This window comes from Miniopterus schreibersii (assembly GCF_964146895.1).
Source record: "Miniopterus schreibersii genome assembly, chromosome: 5".
Taxonomy (NCBI): Eukaryota; Metazoa; Chordata; class Mammalia; order Chiroptera; family Miniopteridae; genus Miniopterus; species Miniopterus schreibersii.
The window spans coordinates 17,512,256-17,525,238 of NC_138106.1; the positions used below are offsets into that span (position 1 = coordinate 17,512,256).

Consider the following 12,983-nt stretch of genomic DNA (forward strand, 5'->3'; position numbering starts at 1 on the left):
ATACACCTGAAACTAATATTGTATGTCAACTGTAATTGAAAAATAAAAAATTATTTAATTAAAAAAAGAAATAATTGCAAAGAAAGACCAATAAAATAAAATTGAGTCAATGGAGACAAAAAAGAAAGCCCATATTTTATAATTATAACATGTGAACTATTTTGTAAATGCATTACAATGATTTTAGATTGATGCCCATTAAATTGCTAATGGTGTTTACCTCTGAGTAAGGGAGTAGAATTAAAGATAGATGAAAGGAATCTAAGCTTTTTACTTTATTCTGTACTGGGAATTTCTAGGAAAAAGAAATCATTTATTACATACATATTGTTTAATGATAAAGTCTTCTTCACATGTTATTGTTATTAGCAAGAACTGTGTAAGCATCTAAAAACCCTTGATATCTAAGGATTATACTTGTACTTCCAAGCACCTGTGTGAATACCCCTGTGCAGGACTTACATGAAAACCCTCAATTCACTCTCCATGTCTGCAGATATAGAGAAGCTTTAATGTTTCATGTCCATTTGCTTCTTGGAGGAGGCTCATGTTGAGACAAAATTTAAAAGCTAGAAGGAGGTAGTTGTATAAATTCAGGTGTTGAGAAAGGGGGTGGATTATGTTAGGACCAAGAGTAGTTGTTTTCTGGAACAGAATGTGCAGAACTGGCTTAGAGCTAGAAATAAAAGCAGGCAGCCCAGATACTCCTGGTTAAGAACCTGAAGTTCCATGGTATAAAGATCCCTTTATGCTGTTAAGTCTAAGAACTTGACAACAATGCATAGAATAGGACTGAAATAACAGAAAGCCAAAAGGAGGGTAGAGAAAGGAGATAACGGAGGTCTAGCACGATTTAATTGTAGAGACCAAGAAGCATGAAAATGAAGTGTTGACTAAAGAAACAAATGTAGTCAACAATCTTTTATATATAGGTTGTAGGTTTCTTCCCCTGAAATTTGATATATCTTACAGAATAGTTGGGAAAAAATTGTAATTTGGTGATCATACAGTATAGTTGAAAAATAATTCGTAATTTGGAATCAGAAGACATGCGTGCAAGTTCTGATTATTCCAATCATTGACTATATAATCATGAATGAGTCTTAACTTCCCTGTACTCCAGTTTTTATATCTCCAACACGGAGATGATGATAACTTCTGCTTCACAAAGTTGCTGAGTAGAATGAATAAGAAAGTATATAGGAATAAGGAAAACTGTGATATTAATAATGACTACAGTAATCTCTCCCATTGGTTGAGCATTTAGTAAGTGCTAGACACTATACTAAGAGCTTCACACAGTTGATGTAGCTCATGAGGCCTTTTGGTTAAAGGTGATGTTCAGGCATTCATTCATTTATTCATTCATTCACTCATCATATATCTATTGGACATTTTCCCGTCATGTCTAGGGAATCCTATATTTCACACATCCCACTTTGAAAGAACTTACCACTTAGGGGAGTATGCAGAGGGGAAAAGGTCTCACTTAGAAAGAACAAAGAACTCTGTGTGTGTGTGTGTGTGTGTGTGTGTGTGTGTGTGTGTGTGTGTGTGTGTGTAGGTATAAGCGGTCAGGTATAAGTGGTAATGTCTAAAAACACTGAGTTCTAAAGTAGGGCTCCTCAAACTATTGACCAATCCACTGATTTTGAAATCAGTTTGGTGGGCTGAGACTAGGATTCTGTTTTAAATTACCACTGACCCCACTTAATTGTATCAAAGGACTCGGAGAATGCAGATATGCTGCTCGAGTGGCGGTGAGATCCAAACAGTTCTCAGCATGTTTGGCCTCCCACAGGGGCAAATGAGCTAGAGCCTGCTTTTGGAAACCTGAGGAGCCTCTGGGGAGAACTCATCTTTCTCCAGGAAGAAGCCAGGCTTCAGGAACTTGACTTGATGATTGAGAATTCAGTGTGACAGGGCCCGTTCCGTCTGTCTGGCTCTGCCTTGGGTGTATGTCTGGGTGCTAGAGAGAGAAAGGGTAGGCTGAGAATAAAAATGGAAAAAACTATTTAATTAAGCTCTGTGGTACGTTGCATCATAGACAGCACTCCTTCAGAACTCCACAAAGAGCAGCGTGACCACAGACCACCACACAGGCCTGATGAGGGCTATGATGGAAGAGATGGGGAGAAATGGGGAGCACCCACAGTGCCTGGGATCCTACAGAGGAGAAGTGGTAACTAGAAAGAACAGACATATTTATAAGCCCACGTGGACCCTCTTGGGTTTCTCATCAGAAGGGAGACCAGAGCCAGAGAAATCTGAATTACTGATATGAAAGTGATTCCATTACTCCCCACAAGCTACTGAGACCAGAAAAGTTGGTTACATATACCATGAGAAAGAATATTAAATAAAAAGAGAGCAGAAAGCAAAGGGAAAAACCTAATTGGATGAATCTGACCACATCCTTGAAGAGGCAATGGTACTTTGGCTCCAAAGCAATCTAGCCATCTATTGTCAGGCTCGAAGGCAAGTTTCTACCTTTAGCAAGATACATGAGGAATACGCCCAGTGTCTGCCACATCCTGATGGAATCACCATGCTTATTAGGCTAAGGGATTGCTTTTTCTAAATTAAAATGCATCCTATCCTGACTGTACCATCACATGACAGGGATGAGGAAAAATGTATAAGGCGCCAGTTTAGTGACTTTGAGCATATCTATATGCAAAACCACTAAAAAGCCTATTTCCATTTTCTCTCCACTTCTGGACCAATTTTACAGAGCAGGTAACCTATAACAACTCAAAATGGCTTCTCCACAACCCTGTTTCATTCAGCATCAAAATTCCAATCGATATCCTATTTCCTTTAATATTCATAGGCACAGGCTCCAAAAAAGACCTTTGTCAGATATATAACCTGTGTCATTTGGAATTTTATATTTATAAGGACATGTATGCCCAGCCCAAGAAAATGACTGAAAGGGGACTTAAATCTAGGGTAAGACCAAAGTCTTAAACCCTGGAATATTGCTAACCTTCCAAAACAACCTCAGCTCTGCGCCCACCCATGATTGGTTCAGATCATTTAAAAGGAATTACATACCCATCTCCCTTTTGCAAACCAAGAAATCATTTTAGAAAGAGACTGGAATGAAAGTGAAACATTCAAGCATCTCATTCTCTAAGAAATTACCAACTCACAATATTAGTCTTCTGCTTGTAGTGTTCTTTTCTTTCCTCTAAAGAAATCTTAGGCTCATGTATATTTATGTTTTAAGTGAAATTTCTCTGCTTGTCCAAAAAAGAAAAGAAAAAGGGGAAGGGGATGTCTGAGAAATAGCAATAAGCAAAAATAAGGGCTTTGAGTACATAGAAACAAGAAATAATGTTCTCAAAAAATGAAAGAAAATGTAAGATTTATGCTATTTCAAGATCTATGGCTAGATCTTCCTTGAAAACATTACTTCTGCTTACTGTGCACAGGGATGTCTCCTCTAGGGAATTTTCTCAGCTCCACCAGGCTTGGTACCTCATGAGGAGCTGCCTTAGTCATTCCAAATCTCATTGGATTTTATCTCTTTTCCGAGACATAGAGAGTAATAAAAAGCCTCCTTCAAGAGGTTTTGTATTTTATGTCCTAATACAGAGTATAGAGAAAGTAATATTTCTCAGTTCTGACACAAGTATATGTCTTGGGTGGGCAGGGACATAGAGTGTGGGTGTTGTGATGATGTAAAGCTGGGTATTATGCAATGAAAAAAATTTAAGAAACAGCTCATAATCTACTCAGATAATTATATCTGCACTTTGATAGAATGTCAGCTGAAGATTTAGTAAATTTAAAAACAAATAAGATTCTATGTCTTGTAAAGTCTGTAAGAAATCACCTACTTTAAACTATTGCTCACAGATGACTAATCACTTCTTTGAGAATTCCAGTCCAGCTTAAATTGCTCCAGTGACATCTTTAAAGTTCAAAGTTAGAACATCAGCATTGTGTATTCAAGAATATGGTAAGAGGAGATAATTAATCACCTATTGATACATACATTTATAGTTGTCTATTTTGGACTGTGTTCTACAAGTCAGAAAGATAAGTGGATTCACCCATAAAGAGCTTAAAAGTTAATGGGGAAAATAAAACTCACATACATGAAAATATTATTGGCCAAATATTATTATATATCATTATACTTTGTGTAATTAAAATATAGTATAATATTATATAACAAACATAATAAAGTACTAATTTTTTGTTGCAACAATAAACAGAAAAGTGGTTGGAACCCACCAATATAAGCTGTCGTAGATCAGTGTCTATGTGTATCAATGAATAATGCACACACACGAGTGCACACGTGCACACACACACAATTATAAATGTGTTTTCCAAACTTCTATGATAGTAAAATCACCCAGAGGATTGATTTTTTAATAGGCCTTCTTCAAACCTATTGAAATGAACTCTCTAGAGAAAGAGTTGCAGAACCTGCATTTATAACAACTCAGTTGATTCAGATCATGTAGGTTTAGAAAACATTATGAACCTCACAGCAATCCCATGAAAATATTATTATTCATCCTTTACAATTGAGGAAATTAAGTTTAGAGAGATTAATTCACTATTCAAAGGACTCCCAAGTTAGGATAAAACAATCTGACTTCCCAAACTTTTGTTCTTTATACTGCACTAAGCTTCCTTTGTTCTCTGAGAAAATGACCAGGTTGGATGTGGAAACATGGAATTAAAATATTTATAGAAAAATTCATTTCTATTGCTGCTTAAAAACAAAGTTATGGTCTCTTTTAAAGTGCTGGAGAAAAGAATATTGAGTCCTTGAAATAGAAAAGTCTTTGTCAGAGGTAGAAGGTAAAGATTTATGGGAACATTGGAACGTTTTGTGTTCCAGGGAAACATTGAGCACACATTTGAACAAGAAATAAGGGATCCTGTAGCTTCAAAGAGCTACAGAAAAGGACCTGTGCATGTGGAGAAAAATACTCCAGATGAAAGGAAGTTGTTCTGACCAACATAAGACATAGGTTGCCACAATCTTGTTTTCTAACTCTGCCTGTATTATTTGTAATTCACAACTCAGAGCCATTGGGAGGAAGAAAGAGACTTCTCATAAAAATTTTAAATATGTACAAGGGTAGGGGAAAAAAAGGGTGTAATAAATCTTTGTAGAATTATCACTCAGTTTAAATAAATATTCTCATTTTGCCTGTCTTATTTCATATCCCTTTTTATTTTTTAAGTTTCTTTTTTTATGGGAATACTTTAAGGCAATTCCTACATGTCATATCATTTCATCAGTAAATATTTCAGTGTATATCTCTAACAGATAAGAGCCTTTTCTTTTCCATTGCCAATTGCCATTATTAAAATGCACAAAATTAATAACAATTCCTTAACATCTCTACTACAGAAATACAAAAGTGGTTTCTGGAGTTGGTCCATACACTGCAGTTGTTTGCTATCCTTTTAAATCTCTTTTAATTTGTAATAGTTTCTCCCTCCCCATTTCACTTCTTTTTTAAAAAGATTTTTAATTGATTTTTAGTGAGAGGAAGGGAGAGGGAGACAAACATCGATATGAGAGAGAGACATCGATATGAGAGAGAAACATCGATGTGAGTGAAACATTGATCGGCCGCCTCCTGTGTGTCCCCTTCCTGGTATCAAGCCCCCACCCAGGCATGTGCCCTGCTGGGGAATTGAACCAGCAACCTTCAGCGCATGGGAGGACACCCAACCAACTGAGCCACATTTCACTTCTTAATGCTAGGTATTTGTTGAGAATCTGTGTCATGTATTTTTTGTAATTTTCCACTCTGTGGACTTGGCTGAAGGTGTCCTTGTGATTTTGTTTAGAGAAACCTGGTAGATAGATCGAGAAACTTATTTTATTCAGGTTCACTTGTTTTGGCAAGAATACTTCCCAGGTGGCACTGTGCAATGTCTGCTCTTCCCTGTCAGGAAGCTCACCATGCCTGCTTATTCCACTTTCAACAATGTTAAGTTGATCAGTGGGTTCAGGTCTCACTAAATTCATCAACTAAGTATAAAAGTCCCCCATCAACAATTAACCTAATTGTTCTAGCATCCATTAATGATCGTTGCCAAGCCTTATTATTTCATTAAGGTTTGCAAAATAACAATTTCTATTTATCTCTCCTATGTATTTTAGGTAGAATACTCTTATAAAGAGGGAATTTCAAAATTTATTTGGTTATCTGGAAGTAGTTTATTCAAGAAAAACAAGATTATTTTCCTTTACGTACCAATTTTACAATAAGTTGCTTCCTTAGCAAACTCCAAATGTAAAAATCAGGGTTTTGTTTGTTACTTTTATTTTTTATTATTATTATGGATTCATGGGTATTTATATATTTGATTCATTTTGATCCTTTGCAACCATCATACTTTTTTTAAATGTGGGTTTTTTTTATTGATTTTAGAGAAAGAGGAAGGGATAGGGAGAGAGAGAGAAAGACATCAATGTGAGAGAAAAATGTTGATCAGCTGCCTCATTAATGCATCCTGTGGGGGATCGAGCCCACCGCCCAGGCATGTGCCCTGACTGGGAATTGAACTGGTGACCTATGGTGCACAGGACAACACTCAACCAACTAAGTCACAAGGGGCAGGACACTATTGTACTTTTTTGATGTTCAAATTATCATATCTTTGTCTAAAGAAGCCTTTAATAGTTTCTTTGATTTCTGGAACAAAGAACATGTCCCAGACTCATCTTACACATTCCTTGCTCCTGACTAGGGCAGGGATTCTGGGTCCTTTGAGTGGACTCTGGTATTTAGAGATCACAATGAAGGTGTGAGGGTGCTCATCCCTATTAGGCTTTTTCAGTGGGTGGAGCTAAGGTACACTTTTATTTCTAGATGAAGAAAAATTAAGTATGGGTTCATACTGCTATTTGCAATTCAAATGTAAGATTACCAGGTATTTATTTGGCTTCTTGTTGCTGATGATATAAATTTGAAACTAACAATACCAATATTACCACTAACAAAAAGACTACTGAATGTGGTTAAAACTTCTATCCCATAAGAGATGAACAGTCAGAAATACTGTGTTTTAAAGTCACTTGAAAGAATTTTTTCTCTGTGTAGTTATGCCACCAACTTGATATACTATTAGGTTTATTTGGTTCAGTTTGTTTTAAATTGGGGGGCTGACCTTTTTCCTTTTTCTGTCTTTTTCTTTTTAACTTATAAGATACTTACATGATTCAAATAATAAAAACTATAAAATAAGGTACACTCAGAGATGGCCTCCATTGTGGCTCTTTAATTTCAATATTTTAAGGTAAGTATGTGTACAAATCTTTATAGCCTTTTCTTTTTTGACACAAAAGGTAGCATACATTGTTCTGTACCTGTGTTTTTTTTTCACGTAACACTTTGACCTGGAGATGACATCACATCAGGATATAGAGACCCTTTTTATTCCTTTTGGAGCTGTGTTAAATACCACATTTTGTAGATAGACCATAGTTTTTTCATTCAGCCCCCTATTGATGGAAATTTGGCTTATTTCTAGAATTTTGCTATAACAAATTATGCCATAGTGAATAGAATTGTATCCATGCCATTTTGTATTTTACCAGAGTATCTATGGAAATTGCAATATTCTTAGAAGAGGGATAGCTATGTCAAAAGTTAAATACACATGAAATTTTGGGCCCTGGCTAGGTAGCTCAATTGGTTAGAGCATTGTCCTTATATACCAAGGCTGCAGGTTTGATCTCTGGTCAGGGCACATACAAGAAGCAACCAATGAATGCATAAATAAGTGAACAACAAAATCTCTCTCTCCTCTCTCTCTCTCTCTCTCTCTCTCTCCCCTTCCCTCCTTCTTCCTTCCATCTCCCTTCCTCTCTCTTACTTTCTAAAATCAATAAAAAAAAGAGTTTAAATACATATGTAATTGTAATTTTGGTAGATACTGATTACCAAACACCCCTTAACATGTACTATTTTGAATTCCTAAAGATAGTATTCGATAGTGCTTCTTTCACCACAGCCTGACCAACACATATATTGTCAAATGTCTTTATTTTTTCCCATCTGATAGGTGAGCAATGGTTCTTCAGTACAGTTTTAATTACAGTTCTTTTACTATGAACAAGAGCTTAAGGTCCAAGTTTACATTTGTATTTTGTTTTCTGTAAACTATTCCTTTTTATCTCTAGCTCATGTTTTTCTATTTGGGGGGGGGGGCAAAAATAATTCAATTGTAATTTAGTCTACCAAACTTTTTCCTATTGCTTATGTATTTTTAGTCATAGGAACATTGTTCCTAGTCCCAGTTTACAGAAAAATCCACCCATGCTTTCTTATAGTTAGTTCTTATTTGTTCTCCAAATTTTAAACAAGTTCCTGAAGAGATTCTCATGTAACCAAAGTGTCAGTTTACAAATCCAAGTTTATAAAGTGATGTCAAACAATGCAGATATCTACATGAGACACATTTAATAATCTGTCATGTTCATTCTTTTCTTCGTCCTTCTAAATGATGTCAATCTGAAGTCTTCTTGCCTGCGTGGTAAAATGTTTTGTTAGTAAAACAGAAAAGAGTATTTCTGGACTAGTGCATGCTCTTTATGAATAAACATATTCAATCACTGAAAATGTTACCTTTCTAAGAGAAGACAACGTAAACCATTATGATACAGCCCACAATCCAGCCAATCAAGAGAAGAATAGGGACCAGAACGTGTGATGATGTAGATTCTGCTTAAAAGTAAACAAAAACAAAACATTCCATAGGTCATTTTGGCATTCTGTCTTCTGAATCAAGAGAATGAGAGGGATCTGGTAATCTCAAGGGAAAAATATACTCTCTAGTCATACCCACACATGACTATTAGTTTTATTTTTCTACAAAAGGCACATGGGACTCAGCTGGGTATTTGGAATAGAAGGCCTGTGTTCAGATCATAGGTATTCCTTTTACATTATGTGACCGTGGGCCATTCTGAGCTTGAACTTCTCTACTTGTAAAATATGGATAATGAAACTTGTGATATCTATCTCCTGAAATTGTTGCAAGGATCAAATGATATGGCATATGGCCCGGCTGGTGCAGCTCAGTGGTTGAGTGTCAACCCATGAACCAAGAGGTCACTGGTTCGATTCTCAGTCAGGGCACATGCCCAGGTTGTGGGCTCAAACTCCAGGAGGGGGCATGCACGAGGCAGCAGCTGATCAATGTTTTTCTCTCATTGATGTTTCTGTCTATTTCTCTCCCTTCTACTCTCTCTAAAATTAATAAAAGCATTTTTTAAAATGATATCATATGTGTGCAAAGGCTTTGTAAACTCAGTCCCCCATGTGTGTGTTTAGCGTAGACTGCACACATTCACGTGCGTGTCCAATAACACAAAAAGCAGCTGTTTACATACAAACAATTGAAAATGACTCTAAACTAAATAATAATCATAACATAGGGAAAGGTGTTGAAATTGCTCTTGGCCTTGATAGCTAACTTTACTCTTAAATGTCATAGGAAAAAGAAAGCATTGTATTTTATATAATCATTCTCAACCAGAGAAGAAAGATTCTATTTTTAACTGTTCGATATAGCAATCAACACTGACCCGACCACACATAAAAGACATTAGTGTAATAATTCCTCCTGTGTCTCCTATTTGTACCCTGTGTCTCCTATTTGTACCCTGACCTGGAAAAAGCAAATTTAAAAGTATCTTTTCTAAAAATATTCACTGCATCCCAATCTTATTCTTTCAAACACACACCTATCACACAAAAGAATTCAAACACAGCACAGAAAGACACCATATAGAATTAATGTCCTGGGTTAAGGACTCAGATATAGGCTTAATTGAAAAGCACAGTTAGATCTTATGCCATCAGCTAACAAAGGGGATGCACAGTCTTAGCAACTGCATTTCTATTACAATTTTCATCCCTTTAAAATGTGGAGTTTTTAAAATACAATCATCTGGAAACTTCTAAAGACACTTCTAAAATTAAACGGCATACTTATAAAAGCGAAATTTCTGAAGTCAAAATAAATATTAATAGTTTAAATCTATGTTTCCAGAAATGTTGGAGTCTCTCAATTTTAAAACATTAATTAGACTCTCTTTGCTTCTCCACCTTGCTGTGACCTTGGACAAAGCATTAAGCACTGAATGAAAAACCTTTCTCTTTACCTGCCCTGTGGTATTGCTTTAAGGATAAAGTGAACATAATGACATACCCTTTACTCTCATTTGGATGAAAGCCTCTCTATGAATTAAGGTGCCATTACAGTGGAATTACATAATAGTAATTTTCTGAGCTGTTCATATATGTGATTTAGTATTTTTTCCACTTTCAAAGAACTTAAAGATTAATGTTGATATTTTAATTGAGCATTATAAATATTTTATACAAGCTTATTTTAATATAACTCTAAAATACACATATAATAAAGCCTTAATATATATATATATATATCATTATTTATTATTCCTTAAAAACCAATAAAATTGATTGTGCAATTTAACACTCAAAGTATAACTGCATTTGTGTTCTTTTAACACAAATATTTTCAGTTTTACCAAAATCTGTCCCATTGCTTTGAAATAGGAGTATAGGAACTCAACATGGCACAAATAAGCACAAAACCTCTTTTTAAATATAAAGAGCAATTTCAAAATGCATCTTTCTCTGTCAGGCCTGAGTACACCCAAGTAGTTACACCTGGGAATATTCTTAAGGTCGCTGTCTCTGGAGCAACACTGTCCAAGTCAAAACATGGTGCAGCCACTCTCTACCTGCGTGATTGCAAGCAAGTTACAAAATTTTGCTAGGTCTCAGCTTCCTTATCTGTAAAGTAGGAATGCTGATAATATTGCATATCTCATGAGATTGTCAGGATTAAAAGCAAGAATTCAGGATTAAAAACTGTTTCTTGGACACAGTATATTCAGCCCATTTTGTCATATTAGCATTAAACAAAAAACAGGAAAAAAGAAATTCAGACACAAAGCATATTGGACATGACTAACCCCATCTGAGGGACTGCCTCAACCTCACCTGGCTGTTAGTAGCAGATCTAATACAGAACTCAGATGTCCTTAATTCTGGTCCAGAGTGCCACGTACCTCAAATCTAACCCCTCAGATCTAGTACAACACTGGAGAATAACTGGCTTCTAGCTCTTCTTTCAAAACAAGTGTGAACAAATTCAGCTCTTCTGTTTGTTTGTTCCTTTCAAAATTGTCTGATAATGTGTGGTCCATAAACTGCACATCTAATGCACTTTTTGTAGCCATACTAACATATATGGTTAATGTTCTTTTAGCAGAAACTCCACATTCATCAGAATAATTGAGTAATACCAAATACTGGGAAACACAAAATGCACCAGGGAGCCTGGGTCTTTTTCACCAAGACAGTCTCATGCTTAAATCTTACCTTTTTCGGCCATTCTTCCTATTGTTGGGTAGGTTGATCAGGGCCAGGCTGACCTCTTTGCTATTGTTTCCCAGTGTCACTTTGAACTTTAAATAGAGAGATTATCTGAAGAGTGCAGCAGCTGCCCCACTCCTGGCTGCCAATTGTCTGCAGGGTGATGTAAGACATTGGAAAGCAGAGCTCCTCTGGCTCCTCTCACCCTGTTATGATGGAGGAAACAAGGGGCTACATGGCCTAAACAATTAAAAAGGCTGAGCTATCCTAACTCAGGGATATGAGGGTTTTTAATTCACCCAATTCCTTTAGACCACATGAAGAAAACATTCAGCGAAGGGGTTTACAGAAGGAAAATGGCATTGTAATTATAGAAATTCTACCCAAGAGGGAGGGTGATATATTGAAAAGAAAGGACTTTGAAGTTGGACAAACCTGACCTCAAATTCTGGCTCTGCTATTTCTGTATTGAAGGCTAAATTGCTTAACCTGGGCATCAGCTTTAATTTTAAAATCAGGATAGCAATACCTACCCACGAAAAAATTGTCATAAAGATGAAATGAAAAAGGTCTGTGAAATATGGACAGTTCTTTATTACATTATAGGATGCAAAAGATAAAACAAATTAAATGGTGCCCCTTCCTCTGAACCATTCTAAAAAGAGAAATTTTAATATAACTGTACTAGAAACTGAAACAATAAAAGGATGTGGTATTGCCTAGAATTTTCAGAGAGAGTCATAAGCTTATTGTTTTTATTAACAATAAAGATATGACATTTTATTTTTTTAAATCCAACCTGGTTTAGGTAATATGACCTAGACTGCACTCTAGATTCCCATTGGAATAACTTCAATTTTTAAGTTTGGATGGAAAAGTTTTGCAAAATGATCGTGTGACCAACTTTCTCAAAAATCCAACATGAGATTGAGGGTGTCTTCCTTTAGAAGACAAGGCTTGCATGATCAAAGCCATCTCTACTGAGCTCCAAAAGGATGTTTCCCTGCAAATGACCATGTCTCATCATTGATCAAAATCCACCAATGGTTCTCCATCTCCTAGAGAATAAAAATCTGAACTCCTTGCTAAGACACCTAAAAAGCCTCATCTCTACTTTCCCATTTGCAGTGGTGCTTCAGCCCCATTGAACTCCTTGCTATTATACAAGCTCAGGATATGCTACCACATACTTAAGTAAGGAGAACATTTGATTTCCTACCTCAAGTCATACACCTACAGATTAGAGTATGCAGCCAACTATCTAGTAAGTTTATTATATGTCATTTAAGCCAAATTATCATCTCTCTCTCTCTCTAATTTAATATTGAAAAAAATGCCTGGCTATATCCAGGTAAGAGGAGAGACTATGTACTCTCTATACAACAAAATCCCAGATAAAGTCAGATATTCCTTTTCAATATTAAAAAATTACATATTGAACAAAACTAACTGAGGACAACATAGAGACAGAGAGAAGAAAAATGGTGATTGATCTCACTTAAATACTAAAATTTTTAACTAAATGGGTACAAATGAACACTCTATCTTAAGGCAGAGGAAGAGAGATTCAAAAGAAACAGTGAG

General features: G+C 35.9%; 1 protein-coding gene across 2 annotated transcripts; it reads right to left on the bottom strand.

Moving 5' to 3' along the window:
* Positions 1-8,016: 8,016 nt before the first annotated feature.
* Positions 8,017-11,489, bottom strand: STRIT1 (small transmembrane regulator of ion transport 1). Of its 2 annotated transcripts, none has more exons than XM_081139399.1 (3): positions 11,406-11,489; positions 8,616-8,711; positions 8,017-8,516 (listed from the first exon to the last, which is right to left on the bottom strand). In XM_081139399.1, exons 1-2 carry the CDS (start codon positions 11,416-11,418, stop codon positions 8,620-8,622), a joined length of 105 nt encoding a protein of 34 aa, XP_080995525.1. In that variant the 5' UTR covers positions 11,419-11,489; the 3' UTR covers positions 8,017-8,516; positions 8,616-8,619. The 2 variants fall into 2 exon arrangements, with proteins under 2 accessions (XP_080995525.1, XP_080995524.1); XM_081139398.1 differs by having other exon boundaries at positions 8,616-8,714; positions 11,406-11,479.
* Positions 11,490-12,983: the final 1,494 nt, after the last annotated feature.